This window comes from Leptonychotes weddellii, chromosome 2 (assembly GCF_054177405.1).
Source record: "Leptonychotes weddellii isolate Sample4059 chromosome 2, ASM5417740v2, whole genome shotgun sequence".
Taxonomy (NCBI): domain Eukaryota; kingdom Metazoa; phylum Chordata; class Mammalia; order Carnivora; family Phocidae; genus Leptonychotes; species Leptonychotes weddellii.
The window spans coordinates 102,096,231-102,113,942 of NC_138370.1; the positions used below are offsets into that span (position 1 = coordinate 102,096,231).

The window sequence follows — 17,712 nt, forward strand, 5'->3', positions numbered from 1 at the left end:
TTCTTGCTGAGAAGGGAGCCCGATGCAGGGCTCAGACCCAGGACCCTGGGACCATGACCTGAGCCAAAGGCAGACGCTTAACGACTGAGCCACCCAGGTGCCCCTAGTCAAGGTAGATTTTTGAGCAAAAAAGTATTACCAGGAATAAAAGAGGGTCATCTCATAACCATAAAAGGATCAATTCATTAAGCAGACATAAGAATCCTAAATGTTTATGTATCTAATAAAAGAGCTTCACAATACAAGAAACAAAATCTTATAAACTGGAAGAAGAAATAGATATATCTATAAATATCGTCAGAGATTTCAACACCTCTCTCTCAATAACTGATAGAACAAGTAGGGAAAAAGTCAGTAAGGATACAGAAGCCTTGAACAACACTATCAAACAACTTGACTAAATTGACATTTATAGAACATGCATTCAACTTGATTAGACTAATCATTCTTTTTAAGCGCACAAGGAACATTTACCAAGCACACCATATTCTGATCTGTCAAACAAGTCTCAATAAATTTAAGAGGATTGAAATCCTACCAAGCATTCTCTTAACAGAATGTAACTCGATCAGGTATGAACAAATGAAAGCTATCTGGGCAGAGGTATATTTAAATCAAGATGTAATAATTAATTGCCAAAGCTGGGTGATGGGTACAGTAAGGGCTCATTATGGTTATCTTCTACTTTTGTGTATGTTAGAAAATTTCTAGAAGAAAATGTAAAAGAAAACAAGAGCAGGCATTGCTAATACCACGCGCAACTGAAAAAACGGAGGATCATAAATGTTAATACATGGGAATGCAAGATGGTACGGCCACTTTGAAAAACAATTTGGCAGTCTCTTATCAAAACAAATGGGCCCTTAGGATCCATCCCTACAATTCCACTCTTCAGTATTTACCTAAGACCAAAAGGAACGAAAGCTTATGTTCACACAAAAAGTGGTTCTGTCATCAAAAACGGGAAATAAACTAAACGTTCTTCAACAACTGGACTGACAAACTGTGATATACATCAGTGCAATGCAATACTACTTTGTAATGAGAAGCAATAAGCTGCCAATACACAACAAGCTGGAGGTATCGCAAATGCATTATGCTAAGTGAATGAAGCCAGACTCAGAAAGGCTACATATTACATGATTCCATTTCTATGTCATTCTGGAAAAGGCAAAACTATAGGGATAGAAAACAGATCAGGAGTTGCCAGGGCCTGGAGTGGGAGGTAGAGTTGACTCCAAAGGGGCACACAGGATTTTGGGGGGGCAATGGAACTATTCTATACCTTGATTGGGGTTCTTATTCCAGTATTTGTCAAAATTCATAGAACTGTACACTTTAAAGGGTAAATATTACAGTATTTAAATTATACTTTGCTTCAGTAAAACCTGACACAAATTTTTAAAAAGATGGCTATCACAGCTAATAATAGGACTGGGACTACAATCTTGTGTCTTACTCAAAATGCCATATTCTATACAGTAGTTGGCAAAGTGTAGTCTCTAGACCAGCAGCATTAGTGATTCCTGAGAACTTATTAAAATGCGAATTTTGAAACTGTATCCCAAACCTATTCAATCAGAAACTTTGAGGGTGGGGCTCAGTAATTTGTATTTCAGCAAATCCTCTAGGAGATGCCAATGCACCTAAAGTTTGAGAACCACCGCTCTATGCTAGGCAAGACCAATGAGATCAGAATCTCTGAGAGGAGGGCCTGGCTCAGTATTTTCATAAAGTGATCAAAGGTGACTTTAATTAGCAGTCAGGTTTGCAATCCTCTACACTGTGCCAGATGTTTCCATCATCATCTTCATCATCCAGGGATTACTGCTGCCCTCTGGGTAGGTTCATTAGTTTGGGATTTTAAAAGGGCCCCTCTCTCTGGCCTTTCTTCCTCTCAGGACACAAACATTGACTTTTATAGCTTGCGCAAGGTTCAAAAGCACACTGACTCACAATCTACACCCTAATGTGGAAGTTGGACACTTCCAATCTCAGTCCATACTTTGTTCATTTTCTTCAACCAGCATCTTTTCTGTGTATTCAGGTTAACATTATAAAACTACCAATAATCAATTGTTTTTAAACCTACAAAAACACCAATTTAATACAGTTTGCACTAGCTCATTGAGGGAGGCCTTGTTTCTCTTTTGTATTTATATATCCACTACTAGTGCTTACCAATTGGTACATGCCATAAATATTATTTTAAAAAAAAGATAAAAAAAACTTCAGATCTCTCTAAATCAGGGCTGCCAGGAAACAGAGGGTGTGGTGATTATTGGTGAGGAAGGTGGCTTAAAGCAAAGTCAAGTAACAGATAGTTTCCATTGAAAATTTCAGAGAACTAAAATGTTGTTGAAACAAACCGTTGATATTCAAGGTCAAAAATAAAATACCAAACTAAAATTATTTTTATGAGGACAGGCACTAAAAGCTAACTAAATAAATGAGTAAGAAATAAAATGTAAAAAATTAAAGCTAAATAAAAAAATTTTTAAAGGCAAAATCCCCCAAATGTAAGCACTCAAACCTACAGTTGTGACTCAAGTTATCTAAAACATGAATATTTTAATCTAGATAACAAAATATCATTGAAAATAGAAACTAAATTTTATTGAGAACCCCAAAGAAAAGTATTTCTTTGGCTTTGATAATTTATTTTTTTTAATTTGCTTTTAGTTTTTAAATTTAATTCCAGTATAGTTAGCATATAGTGATTCAACACTTCCATACATTACTCAGTGCTCATCAAGATAAGTGTACTCTTAATCCCCTTCATCTATTTCACCCTCCCCCCAACATCCCCTCTGGCTTTGATAATTTAAAAGTTATTTATCTCCCCTGAGTTATTCTTTATATATTCTTTTTGATATGCTGGATTGGTGCCCTGCTCATGAATATATACTCTTAGCCTAAGCTGTATTATAGAAGACAGGTTATCTTGGTTTCATTTCTAGTATTGACAAGTCTAAGGAATAACTCTGGCTATCTTCCTAAAATTCTCTAGGTGCTATTCTTACCTACAAGTTAGAACCAAATAATAGTAATCGATGACATTCCATAAATACATATGTCGCAAGTCAGCTCATGTTGTTTCATAATATTAGCTAATGTTAGCTCAGTCTGGAATTTTTGAGAGGTAAAGGGCCTGGAGATAAACTCTGTAGCCCAACACTCATATTTTATAAGGGAAGGATTTAAAGCGCTCAAGAAGTCATACAAATTGCCCCTAACCCTACTGCTGAGAGTGACAGAAAAGAAAAGAGAATTCTGGTTTCCAGACTACTAGCATATTCTCTCTACTAAAATGCAACAGGTTCTGACATTGGAAACTTAAATAAATAAATAAATAAATGAGACAAATCATGAAGGAATTGCTGTATTTTAGAAAACACTGTAAGCAAAAGTTTCTCAACTAAAAATCAATTATAAAGGGAGTACCAGTGTTTCATAGAACACTCTAAATAAGAAAGTCTACTGAGACTGTTGTAACTCTTACGTGGTATCCTCTTGACTAAATTTCTTTTAGGGATTACAAAAATCCCACAGCGTTATGATGAGACATCTTGATGATCAAACTTAGGAGTGAAGATGCTCAAAATGTTTGTTGAATGAATGAGTTCTCCCAATGACAGAACCCCACTGCAAGAGAGTAAAGGATTTTCTTCCCTTCCTTAGAAACAGGGAACTTACTTCTATTCCCGCTGTAGGTTTCAAACCAAATAACCATTAGTTCCTTCTAAAATCCTAGAAGATTATAAGCCAAGCCACAGAAACACCAAATTATAGACAACATACTGGCCATTTTACAATAACAAATATTATTAGCTAAGAACTTCATTTATAATTTCCTCTAAAGGATATGATTATCACACAGATTAAACAGGACCAACACTTCAAACTGACAGCACCCTACTCGGATAAATCCGCAGAAACACTAAGTGATCAATTAGTCTGAAACTCTGACAATTACCCTGCATTTCAAAGCTCTCACAGGTCAGCCGGGAACTGTAAGAGTATTCCAAAACAGACGATGAACCAACTGTGATATTCAACAGGAAACAGGCCAGCCTTTCAAGAGAATGTTGAAACAAGTTCATATAAAGCACAACTGAATTTTTCAAATCAATTTAAGCCTCCTCCTCCAATCTAGAGTCTTTTTTTTCTAACATCAAAAGAATCAGATTTTCGTGACTTAAAAGAAAGCTCTCTCTCTAGGTTTTTCACACTTGAATATTTTCACAGTCAAACAAAGAAATACCTAGGAACATGAAAGCTCAACCTCCCCAATAACAACCAACTTAAAACTTGATTGGAATTCAAAGCCTGAAATGCTTAATTACGGTTGATTTAAACAATTCCTTTCCTTTGAGTGAATAGTCCAGATTAACTGGGATTTTATCATTAACTGTTTAAACCAGTATTAGGAAACCCTAGAAGGATATTCTTAAGAATTAAACAAAATTAATTTAAAGTTTCTTACTCCTTTTGGGCTGAATTTATTTTACAATCTTTCATTCATTTAAAATTGCTTGTTCTGTCTGTCTGACTAACTCTTAAATGAGTATGTCCCTTTGTATTTACATTTCAAGTCTAATGAATGCCAAAACAAATTTGCATTCCTACGTTTTTTCTCTGTGTACACTTTCTAAATAGCAGAGAACTGAAACAATATTTATCTATCTTTTTCATGCTCAAAATGTTCACCCTATAAATCCAGACTCAATAGTTCATTAAAAGAATCATCAAGAGTATAAAACCTAAAAGGTGTTTATTTCTGCCATAGTTCGGTTTCTTCTAATTTGTCCTTATTTTATTTCCAGAAGGAAGATACAGCTAAAAGTGGCACAAATGCCTCATAGGGTAAGTGACCATATAAATTATCATCCAAACTGGGCCACTTCTGAGACTGAAAGGGGGTGCTATAAATAATTAGGCCAGAACCACCGTGCAAACTCAAGAAAACCCAGACATGTGGGTTTCTTTTTCCTTGGGAGTCCAAGTGAGAGCTCACAGTTTCATCTTAAGGACCTCTGAGTCTTGGGAAGGTTCTTAATGAAAAGGACATATTCAGTCAAAGTCCCCAGGTGCAATGTTGCATTTGCTCCTGCCTCCCGCAGTATCAGACACCCTCACTTACCCGACCACCATGTCCTTGGGTCCAGCAGTTACAGTGCAGATCCCATCCTCACAGTGTTTTCCCACCAGGCTGTGTGCATGCAGGTGGATGTTTTTCCCATTTGTGACCAACTGAACAATAATCTTTGCAGGTCCCACATAGTTGCAGATCTACGTAAGAAGCACATTTAAAAAGTTAGTACATCTGACTATACCGCAGCATGGAAAAATGCTTATGACAAACCAGTAAGTGTAAAAAGTATGATACAAAATTGGGCATACCTGTACATACATGAGCACAGTTCTACTTTTTAATAAAAAATATGTGATGAACAAATGACGGGATGGAAATAAAGTAAAATGCTAATGTTGGTTGTTTTGGGTATGGAGGATATACTCCAGGAAGCAGGCCACTTAAAATGTTGCATGTATTGTTCAAGTTGGAACAGCACTTCGTAGAGGATGCTGTGTAGCCACGAAGCATCCCCCTTCCTACGAGCCGAGAACATGTTTCCATCTGTACCCTCATCACAACTTTCAGTCATGAATGAATGCTGGGTAAAAGATCCACGGGAAGGGAAGTGGGGTTGATGGATTGATGGAAATCGAGGGAAGGAGAAGCAGTGTAACCCCAAGTCTCTGCCATGAGATTAGGCAGGAGACAGAGTCTTGCCAGGGACCTGGCTCTGAAGGTTGGCCATGGATATCCAAGCCTATGGACTTGGCCTGTGGTGATGTGTCTGGACACTGCAGCCTTCGTCGGCACTCTCCGCTATGAGCTCTGATAACTGAGTTACATAAGTCCAGGTCATAGTAAGTTTCTTCAATTCAAGTAAGTGCACTCCCTACCTGCCAATCCTTAGATCTGACACCTATTTAGCTCTTGTTTTATAAAACCAGATTTTTCTATTTAAGGTCATTTATCTTTTTAACTGTCATACCTTTAAAATGATGACAGGAGCCATAAAAAGGATGTAGCACGGAGAAAATGGCATTTTAAAGCAAAGACAGCTTGGACACCCTTTCTCCTCTAGTTGGTCCTCCAGCCCCCTCTAGTAGACCACAGATTCCTCCCTTGAGAAAGCCCCAGTACTAAAATCATACTAACAGAATGGACCAACGGCCTTATTTTTACTTTCCCGAATCCTGTAAGTCAGAATACTGTGATAAATTCAGCCAAACTATTGAAAATGCACTATATTTCCTTAAAGGGTAACCAGCCATCCTGGTTTGCCTGGGACTGAGGGGGTTTCCAGGGCTTTCAGGGCTAACACTGGGAAGAGCCGGTCATCCTATTTCCTTAGCTCATCTTGTCTCTTTTTGAAGAAGTGACTGACCTATATCCAGGATCTCCCAACTATACATCATCAGAAATATTTTATTCTGTACAAGCAGCCCATAGCTTGGAAGGAAAAGAAAGTAGACTGAAATCCCATCTAGCAACGAATCCTTGATGGAAGTCTTTCCAACATTAACTTGAGGAAGAATCTACACTTGCCAATAAAATTCCTTGGAAAAACACAGAATCCCCTTCAACCAGTCTACTTCTACTATAAATATCATCAAATGGATTCATATTCCATTGAAGCAGGGTTTTGTTAGCATTTTTTCAATATGGATTTTTTCCCAATGCAATCTCTCACTGCAAGAGTTGAGGAGAAGTTGATCAGAGCTGGGATTGTCTGGGGAGAGAAGTTTCCCACCCTGAGCAAAGGACAGAATCCTTTCTAATCAACAGTATAGCTCCCCTGGAAACACTAGGGCCTCTTTGCCTGAACTTTGGCCCAGAGTTGCTGCCAAACCTTCCCAAGGAGAAGGCCTTTCCTACGAAGTGGCCTCCTGTCCTTGCAGAGCAAGCTCATGACAAAGAATGCTGAGGATTAAATTTGGATTTGACTGCCACCTCCAAGCACAAATAATTTCTAGAACAGGTACAGCACTTAAAAAAGCCTTCTGGGCATAAAGATAATTATGAACTTAGTGTTTTCCCTTTTAAAACAGGCAGAAGAAAGCCTCTGCCCTTCAGGGCAGGACAGGGAATGAAAAGTTCTGGGTTTGCTCCAAACTTGGTTGTTGTGCCTGCAATAGTCCCTGGATTGCCAATGCCGGTCCTGGGCCTTGGTGTCAGCATGTGAAATCAGCCTTTGTTATGATGACATATTCTACAGGGACTTCTTTAGCAGTAAATGAACAGTGAAAAGCACTCAATAGACCATGTAATTTCACTCCTAAGTGCTCGGAGCCCAGGAATGCAACAGTGTAAGGCATGATGAAATGCTTCACTTGGGTGAAATCAGGTAGGCTCTCCACTTAAGCAGAACACCAGAAGGAATCTAGCAATTAGAGCCCAATGCCTTTGGATATCAGGACCCTTCAATGTCACCACTCTGAAGGAATCAGTCACTAGCCCTGAAGGAAAGAGTAGGAGGTGTCCTCAAAAAGTACTCACATCTTTTTCTTGCTATTACTTCATGACTGAAGGGTGGCAAGAATGAGGAACTGAGTAGTCTCTGAGGTAAAAGGACCTGAAAACTTTGCCAGTGACTAATGTGCAGTTTGATCCATTTAAAAGACTTCAGGTCAGCATGGCATCATCTGGTTTTTACACCAACCACAGGGCAACGACAGGGAGGCCCCTGGGTTTTGTGGACTTTCCAAAATACTGACTGAAAGAAGAAAGCTGAAGTGTGGGGACAGAAAAAAAATGATACTATTTTCAGGTTGTATGGCAAATGAAGACAATGGAATTCTAACTTAGGGGAGGGCATACTTCAGAGAATGCTGCCATGACTGAAAGCTATTTGCAACTGATCCAGAAATTCATTTGTTCTACAGAGAATTTGGTTATTTTTATTCAGCCTCCCTACTTCTTTGAATAGTGGTTCCCTTGAAAATTAAGTTACAGAAAGCAACTGTATCTGCCAGGAAGGCTGGGTTATTTTTGAAAGAGTCTGAACATAGCAGGCTCTTACATGCTAAGGGCTTAAATACAAGTTAAGCTTTCAGTGAAAGCCAGGGAGACAAAGGTGAAAATGTGAGTAATCGGCTACCAAGGGACACTGGAAGAGCGTGTACTTCAAGGGCAGACTATCTAGGTTTGAAGACAGTTTCACCATTTACTAGCTGTGTGACCTTGGGCAGTGTTCAGTTCCTCATCTGTAAAACAGGGATAAAAATAGGGCCTTGCAGGTTTGTTGTGAGGATCAAATATGTTAAAGTTTTTAGAACGCTGCCCAGTACATAAGAGCAATATACAGTGTTAACTATTATCTTATTGATTACTGTAATGTACTTCCCTCCCTAGAGATATAACAGCCCTGAGATGATTTTTTAAAAATCCTGTCTAAAGGCAGGGGCTGGAATAAATGACCAATTCAAGTCACTTTTGTTTCTAGGGTTAAGTTTTTGTTTTTTTCCAGAGTGCCATATTTTATTGGGCTTTGTTAATTTTTTAGTAATAAATTGTGTTATTATAGTAACAGCTATCATTCTTGGAGGTGCTCAGGATTTCTCAGCTTCCTTGATGAAATTAAACCTTTCTTCCAGGAGCTTTATGACACAATAGTCCTGATAACCACAGGCTAGATCTGCTTTTTGAGTAAAAAACAGAAACCTACTGTCGCATATAATACCAAACTTAATCAAATCACCTCCTTTTATTCAAAGTTACTCTCTGTCATGCTCTAGCAAAGTTCATACTGGTTCTTAAAAGGTGACTAAGAGAAGTAGCCTAAAATTTTCTGGGAATCAAAATTTGAAATGTCCGGTTTATTTACTGAGGAAATTTGACCGAATCACTTTGGCAGAAGAGTCAACATGAGTGTGCAACGTGACACACGAAGGAGTTCTTTTCTGCTTAGTTTTTCTCATGAAGTGATAACCATGATGATGATAAGTGACCAGAAGGAGGAGGAAAAAAATCCGTAATTTTCAAACAGAAATCTATCCTAACTTTACTTGTGTACCTAACTTTGTCCCTCTTCCGCTAAAGCAACGGGGCAACCTGATTTAATACAAGAGCTCTGACGTCAAGCTGCCAGGCTCAAATCCCTCTGTTGCCACTTATTCTACAGCTGGGTCAATACGGAAAGATGGCTAACATCTCTGGACATCAATTTCCCCATCTTTAAAATGAAATGAAATGCACTTGATTTCACAAATTGTTCTTAAAGATTAAATGAGTGAATACAGCCCTTGCACCTAATGGGATTAGCAATCTCAAATATAAACCCTTTCTCCTATCCAGACTATTACTTCACTGAAAAGCAAAACATATCCATTTATTCAGTGAGTGTTTCTTAGGCCCCTTCTATGTGTCACGCACTACAGCAGGTCCAGGAGTGAAGGGATACAATGGAAGTGCAAAACAGACATAACCTCTGTTCTGATGGGAATTAAAGAGCCGGGCTGATAGTCCTCAAAGAAACTCACAGAGAAATATACACGCCTAACTGTGAAGCCCTTACAAAAGACATACATAATAGGGATCTGATCTGGTCAGGAAGTCAGAGAAAGGTTCCTGAGGGAGCAATGAGCGCTGAGCTCTGAAAGAGGGGCGGGAGTGTAACAAGGGAAGGGGTGGGTAGGAGACAGCAGGTTGAGAAAAGCATGTACAATGGCTCTGTGGTGAGAGTCCTCCTCACTGTCCCCCCAAGCCATACTCATCACCACTTCTTAGGGTTTCCTGCAAGTGGTTCCAATCCCCAGGGGTGTCCCTCCCATCTCTTCCCTATCTAGAACCACTCGTTCTTCAAAGTTTCCTGCAAGTGGTTCCAATCCCCAGGGGTGTCCCTCCCATCTCTTCCCTATCTAGAACCACTCGTTCTTCAAAGGTAGGACCTAAATATGCATCTTCCATGGCACTCTCCTCACCACTTTAGCTCAAAAAACTCCATGACTGTCCCGTTTGGGGCGAATGTGATTGGAGTAGGGCAGGAAAAGCAAATGCAACTTATTGCAACAAGAAGATGGTAAAACCAATGGGCAACTTAAGGGTTATTGGCTTACCTCTCTTGCTTGTTAAACACCCAGAGCACATACATCTATACTTCCTAACTTACTGTTCTTACGGAAGGCAAGGGAACATGTTAACTCAGCCAATCTTCACGTCAGCCCTGTGGGGTGAGTAGTGGTACCCCATTCCACAGCTGAGGGAACTGAGACACATTAAGGTGAAGCAAACTGCCATCGTTCCTATAACTGGAGTATTGGGCAGCCCTGTGAACCTGGGTCTGTCCAACTCCAAAGCCCATTCTCATTTTCCATTACACTGGCTACCACTGGCTCAATGACTTTTTCTTTTGTAAATACCCCGTCTGCCCAGTGTCGTACAGCTCTCCTTTGCCTAGGACAGTGCTGGGACATGACAGTTATTCCTGAATAACCTGTTCGTTTGGTTTTGTTCATGTGTGTTGTGAGAAAGGAGGTCTCAGAGTTAGTAGTGAGATGGCAGAAGTGCACCTGTCCTCTTGCAAGGCTCCTTCATTAAAAAAATAAACATGCCACAGACACCATTCAACTATACTTTGATTCTTCTCTGTTAGGCTGCACCTCAGATTATAAAACAAAGAAGAAAGAGAGGCGGAGGCCCAGGGAGGGGGTTGAAGAAGAAGGAGAAGGAAGAGGAGGAGAAGAGGGAAAAGAAGGAAAATAATAGTTTTCATTATACATCTTCTCTTGGTGATGACAAATAGATTTTACTATTCTTTATTCTTTGTTGAGCACCCAGGAAGTACAGAATCACCTTTATTAAATGAGACAGGACAGAACCATGTCTAACACATTTCTGGCACGGAGTAGGAAGATGCTCAGTAAAGCTGGTTCTTTCTTTTTAAGGTAGGGGATTTAAAGTTGATCCAGTCTGAGATCAAATGCCAACTCTTTCTTCTTCTAGCTCTGTGGCCTTACATAAGTTAGGTAATCTCTCTGAGCCTCACGCTCCTCAGCTACAAAATGGGCTAGTAATGTGACCTCAGATGGCTGCTGAAGGACTACACAGTGCCAGGCACATGGCCAGTTCCAGGGAGGCACCAGTTTCTTTTCTTCTCTTTTATTTTATAAACGGCCCAGTTCTCCCCAGGCCTCACAGTGACCCTTTTGGGTAGACAGAGATGACACTCTCATCCCCATTTTGTAGATAAGAAGACAGAAGTTCAGACAGATTAACAAGTGATATAACCCAAGGTCAATAGCCAAGAAACAGAGGACCTCGGAATTCACCCTATGTCTTCTGAATGTAAGTGAGGTGTTCTTGGTAAGGTGGAATGATATGAAAATATCCTCTTTGACCCATTCACTGTTGATGACATGGCTGTTTTTCCAGTAGAGCTCCTGGCTGTGCATTGAGTCAGTGACATTCCTTTACCTTGTTTACTGTCCTATTTGTCTGACCAACAACACACATGACTCAGATGTCAGGCTGGAATAAGAAAGGCAACTCTGCCATCAACACAACAAAATGCGCTAAGAGGGTGTTATCAACTACACAGAGAGAGGAATAAAATCTGTCTACCTATAACTCTGCTTTCAAACTCTTGAGTTTTCTGTCATACTTTGACCTAATGTTTCTTTTTTATCTGTTCTATTTTAATTTTCAGTTTTATTACATTAATAAAGCTGCTTATAAATCATGATTCTTTCAGAAAATAAGTAACATGCTTTTACTAACTGCAAGAATTGTTGGGACTTGTACCTCAACAGGTAGTTAGTACACTCAAATAAATCCTTACCCTTTATATGCAACCATGGCCAATCATCCATGGTTGCAAAAGAATAGAGGAGGAGTACACAACATGTAACTTATGGATCAATCGTGTTACAAATGTTCACTTATAAGCCAGTTTTTCGGAACTGGGGTTTAGTCTAGAGTACTGGGATTCTGGTACATCTCTTACCTTCCTTACTGCACTATGTGCGTGCTCAAATACTTTTTTTTTTTCCAACAAAGCATAAAATATATAATATCTAGTCAGCCGTTCAAAAAATATCCCGACTCTGACCACTTCTCCGCACCGCCACTGTGATCTGTCTCCCAACTGTGTTTCCTGTGCCTGCCACACTTCCCCACCACCCTTTCTCCTGAGTGATCCTGCTCAAGTCAGGTCATGCCAAGTCTTGTCACTCCTGGGCTCAAAGTCCTCCCAAAGTGAAAGCTGTGGAAGCTGAATGATTAGCACGAGGGGACTCGTTATATTGTTCCACGTATATATGATTAAGATTTTCCATGATAAAAAGTTAAAGAAAAACAACTCCAAACCGTCCAATGCCTTTCCATCTTAACAGTCCTGGGCGATCTGACACCCCCACCCCCATTTCCTCCTTGATCTTGTTTCTTACTGCTCCCAGCCCAGCACTCACATCAGCCTGCTTGCTGTTCTGGACCTGGCCGGCTCAACTCCTGCCTGAGAGTTTCGACACTTGCCGTGTCCTCTGCCTGGAACGCTCTTTTCTCCGGATACCTGCACGTTCTCGTGCCTTCCTTTCGGCTTTGGAGAATGCCATTCTCTCTTGGGGGGGCTTTCATGGCTCACTGTTGGAACTTGACCACTGCAATCCCTGCATTCCTTGCTCCTTTCTCCTGCTTTATTTTTCTTTCTACTAATTACTACTTAATTTACAACACACTTTACTTGTATTGATTATTGCCTCTCTTCTCGATTAGAATAGAGGCTTCATCAGAGTAGGGACACCGATTCCTTTCCTGGTAAATCTCCAGTGCCCGCAATAATGTTTGTCATATTGTGGGCATTCGATAATTGATTCTTTAGTGAATGCACAATTAAATAATTAAGCTATGATTAAAATGTGATCCATGGAAGAAGGCAATTTATTAAAATTTAAAGAGCTGTGCTAAGTAGGAAGTGGAAATAAGGTAACTACATTCTTTCTCTTATTATTTTATCTTTTCCAAAAGAAAAACATGGCTAGACCCCGGTGTAACCCCTCAATAGGCTATTTAAATTAGAATATGATTATTTTACATCAGAGCACCACATTAGCCTATGTTGGTGGAAGGGTGTCTGGGTGGGCGCTCTGGAACCCCAGGATGGTAAGAGGAATCTAACTGCTGAGTGGCAGGAATTCTGGCAGCTGTGGGAAAGAGAAGGAAAGGCCACTCTTAAATCATCTCCCTTAGAAAACCAAGGTAGCAGCTTTCCTCTTAAAGTCCAAGATAGCCCCATGTCCTTCCCTCTCCCCACCCTAACTGTTGCCCATCAGGCATTCTTCCACAGTGCTAACAAGTCTTAGCCCCTAACTCAAACATACCTCTATTTTGTGCCTTGTTATTGCCCTCAGGGACCCAGAATTCACATTTCTGGTCCACTCCAATTTCACAGTCTCTTCCTCCCCATGTGAGAGGGCTCTTCTTTGATGTTCACTCTGGTGACTGACAGCAATAACCATCCCGCAGGACTTGATCATGATACAGCACAGCTACACCTCCAAGATCTCAATCTACTGGGGCTCCTTTTTTCCCCCGCCCAGGGTCCCTTTCCATAGCGATCAGGCTCTGGAGTCAGACAGTCCTGGCTCTGAATCCCCGCACCTTCCATTATTTGCTGTGTGATCCTGGGGAAGAGAGTTAGCCTTTTTGACTTGTTTTCCCATCTGTATAATGTGAATGCAAATACATAATCTCTGAATTTTCATGAGGATTAAAGAAGATCATTTAAAGTGTCTAGCATAGTTCTCAGTACATGGCAGGCACAAAATAAAGGACAGTGATTCTCATTTGTCTCTTCATGCCTTAAGCAGGTTATCTGCAATTGAGGTAACCTCTCACTTTGTTGAGAAGGTGGAAACCATTGCATGTGAATCTGTTTAACCTCCTTCTCCTTACTGTTCCTCAGGCTCAAAACGTCTCTGTTACTTCACATATCCTCCCCTAATTCCGAGAAAGGTAGGTCTGTTCCCTTTTCCAGAGTTAACCACTCTGTTTTTGCCCTTAGTGCCTACTTATTTCAGACCTCCTTCAATTACCCTCCTCCCTTCCTCTCAAAGGGACCCTTCCTCTTAGTTACAAAACATGTCTAGTCTTCTCCCTTATTCTAAAAAAAAAAACGCTTTCCTGATAAATGATGATGACAACTGTAAAGGTCAGCATTTATTCAAACCTACGGGCCAGGCACAACACCAAGAAATAGAGAAATAGAGAATGATTCTCTCATTTCATCTTTTCCCTAATAACCCAGTGAGAAAGGTTCTTAAAAGGTATTTCTCCTTCAAATGAACTAAATCCCCTATCCCCCCAATGAAAAAGTGCTTCAAGGTCATGATCAGACTCCCTGTTTCCAAACCCGCTAGCCATTTCTTATTCTTCATTCCCACTTAACCTCTTAGAAACCTGGGCTGTATTACCATTCCCTTCGAGAAACTCTACCCTCCTACTTTTTGGACACTTCTGCTAAGGTGCTCTCCTTCCTCCCCAAAGAGAAGTTTCTTCAGAGATTCAGTCCTTGGTCCACTTCTCATCTTTACCATGATCACTCTCTTGATGTTCCTTTCTAGTCTCCCGGCATTGTCTGTGCCAAGCAGATAACTCCTTAACTTAAAACCCGTGTGTTTACCTTCCTTTTAAGCGTCTGTAACACCGCCGGCTGTCTGTAGAGCATCTTCTTGTCCATAACATCTTTATAACTCATCTGTCCGTGACCGAATTAATCGACTTTGTTCTGGAACCTACTCTACTGTTTGATGAAACCACCCCCTTCTCAGCAATTGCCCTGGAATCCTCCCTATCACCTCAGACTCTTCTGCTGTCTTCCACACTCAATCAGCTGCCAAATTTCAGCCAGGCCATAGCCCCCCAAATCTCTGGCATTTGTCTTTCTCTTCTGTTCTCATTGCCTTAGTTTTTATCCATCTCAGCCTGACCTCTGAGTTTAACTCATAGAGAACCAGTGCAGTTCTTCTAACTGGTGTCCCTGTGCCTTTCCCTTCCAAAATCCCTTGGCACGTTGTTACCAGGGTTATATTGCGAAGGCACAAAGCTGAGTATAGCAGCTCATTCTTATACTGAAACTTATGTAATAATCTACCCATTATCCCCCAAACCCAGCCCAAATTCTGGAGCCTTACACAATTTGGCCCTGTCATACCTCTCAAGCCTTATTCCCACCTTTCTCTTTCATGTACTCCCTGCACCAGCAGAATTATTCACTATTCCCATTCAACCTCAGATTTCTATTTTTGAGGCTATGCTGCTGATTTTTCTGCTTGTGCTCTTTTCTCCAGTTAGAGGTTTGCTTTCAAATTTCTACCTTTCCCTCAAGATCCGGGCCAAGATCCAATCTCTGCCTCAAAGTCTTCTATGACCACCCTAACTAGCTGGCTCTTACAAGTTTGTCTTTGTCTTGGAGCCATTAGGTCATTCATTCTTCCATCCAAAAAGCAAAACAAAAAACCCAAACAACTTTATTCAGCCATCCCTACATGCCAGCTACAGATGCTGATTAGGTAGCGGTGAACAAAACCCAACACAGATTTTCATCTTTCAGCTATTTCAGGACATATTTTAGTTCCTCTATTAAACTGATTGATCCTTGAGGACAAAGGGGCTATTTAATTCTTCTTTCCCTTTCCCCAACCCCCAGCACGGGAACAGAATCGATTTAATCAATCCTTCTTAAAAGAATTAATGACTCTGGTTCGATCTCGGGTTTCAGCACTAAATAAATAAATAAATAAATAAATAAATAAATAAATAAAAGAACTAATGAATGAAAAAATATTAGGCTCCAGGCTACAAGGAGGAAGGAAGGAGCAGCTAAGTGGTTAACCACCCCGGGGGGCAGCAGTGAGCAGTGAGGAGAGGGGGCTGACTGCAGACACCAGGCTATCTTGCCCTGAGGTCACTGTCCTGTGACAGGGTTTGTTTCACTAACAGAACCAGGAGGGATTGCCCCGGAGGAGTTTCTGAAAAGTTTTAACGGAAGGTGTGTGAAATTCTACTAACTCTACTAACTCCCTGGCTTGAAATCACAGTGAGGCCATGGAACCCTGGCCCTACTTTTATTTCTTAGGAGATTATTTTGTTGAAGCATGTTTCCATTGAGAAAAATAACTGCCATTTATACACAGATTGGCCGCAGAGAGGCAACCTCTTTAAGTTTTATAAATTCAGTTCTCAGGCGGGATTTAACCCTGACATACAATTTCCCAACTATGCTGGGGCTAGGCCAAGGTGGTAGGATGGCTGGAAAACAATCATCGAGGTCGGTTCCAGGTAAAACAGAAGTGAGAGCCGGAGGAGGGAAGCGCTGCGTGGGCCACAGGCCCTGGGTGATCAGAGAAGTGGACCTCGCACACCCTATCCCTGCCACACTCTGCCAAGGAGAGGGCTTTCCCCACCAGCATCCCAGAGACGCACTGTCACCCTCCCGCCCGAAAGAAAGCGGCCAGAACTTCACCGTGTCAGTTTACGTTTTTAAGTCACTGAAAAATATCCCAGGAGTGCAAACTCAGGAAAATTTAACCCACCTGAAGCCATTAACTTATTTTCTAGCGTGATCCCAGGTTTGGAGAAAACAACAGGGATGAGAGCACAGTTGGTCGAGTATGAATAAACTGTGTTTAATATAAATGGCCTCAAAATTCTTAAATGTGTGAAAGAATGTTTTCCTGAAGTCTGCAAATTTTCAGGTAAGAACATCTGGGTTAATTTTTAGTGCTAAGTTTTCGTGCTCCAGTGAGCAGTCAGAGATCTAACCACAGCCACTGCTGTGATCCTTGGTTAGCCACCTGTCCTCCTCGGGCCCCTGAAGTCTTTGTTTGTAGAATCACTACGTAATGACTAATACATCTTCCAGCTCTAAAATTCTATGACTCCTGTTTATAGGTATAGGACACACAGGACAACACCCAAAGATCACCTTTTCAAACTGAAGGGAAAAAAAAAAAGTTTAAGATCACAGAATTTCTGAGTTGGAAGGAACCTAATAGATGAACTTCATTTTAAAACTGCGAACATTTTAAAAACATGTCACCACAATTACAAACTGAGAAAACATACAATCAACACTCAAATTACCTGTTGCAATGGGGCCTCTGATAGCATGGAAAATCAAAATTCAGAGACAAAGAAAACCTTTATGTTAGGCACAGATTTCAACTTTTGTCATTAAAACTGAAATTGAGTACCCACAGTGTTTATTTTCAGTTAATTCAAGGAGGGCCCTGCCTGGATAGTTAAGTCCTGATAATAAAGATCGGTCTTTTCTGGGGATATGTCAGAAATGCGTCAATTACACAAGTTGGGGGGGGGGGGGACAGACAAGCAAAATAAAGTCAGAAGGAGAAATTTTAGTCTATGAAAGTTTTTTTTTTAATCCATACAAACTACATGAAAATAATTAGAAGGATTAGACCACATAAAAGGTATGACTGAAGTACGTCCAAAATAAAAATTTTAGGTTTCTGATTTATTTACTCTTTGAAAACAAATTATTAATATAACTTTTTAACATTATCTTTAAATAGTTTAAAGTCTCTCAACACATTGTTTTTGACCCAAACATGATTTGAGATAATTAAGATTATCTTCCGACTCGGATACTCAAATTTAGTTGGGATTAGATATCACTAATTTCGTTC

At 40.4% G+C, this 17,712-nt stretch overlaps 1 protein-coding gene across 4 annotated transcripts in view; it reads right to left on the reverse strand.

Annotated features, from left to right (window-relative positions):
- The window catches only part of NFKB1 (nuclear factor kappa B subunit 1), a 105,803-nt gene that overhangs the window by 44,430 nt on the left and 43,661 nt on the right, over positions 1 to 17,712 (reverse strand). For all 4 annotated transcript variants that reach the window (XM_081812049.1, XM_081812048.1, XM_081812047.1 and 1 more), the window contains exon 6: positions 5,144 to 5,292. In XM_081812049.1, coding sequence (XP_081668175.1) covers positions 5,144 to 5,292 — 149 coding nt within the window. The remainder of the gene's footprint in view (positions 1 to 5,143; positions 5,293 to 17,712) is intronic.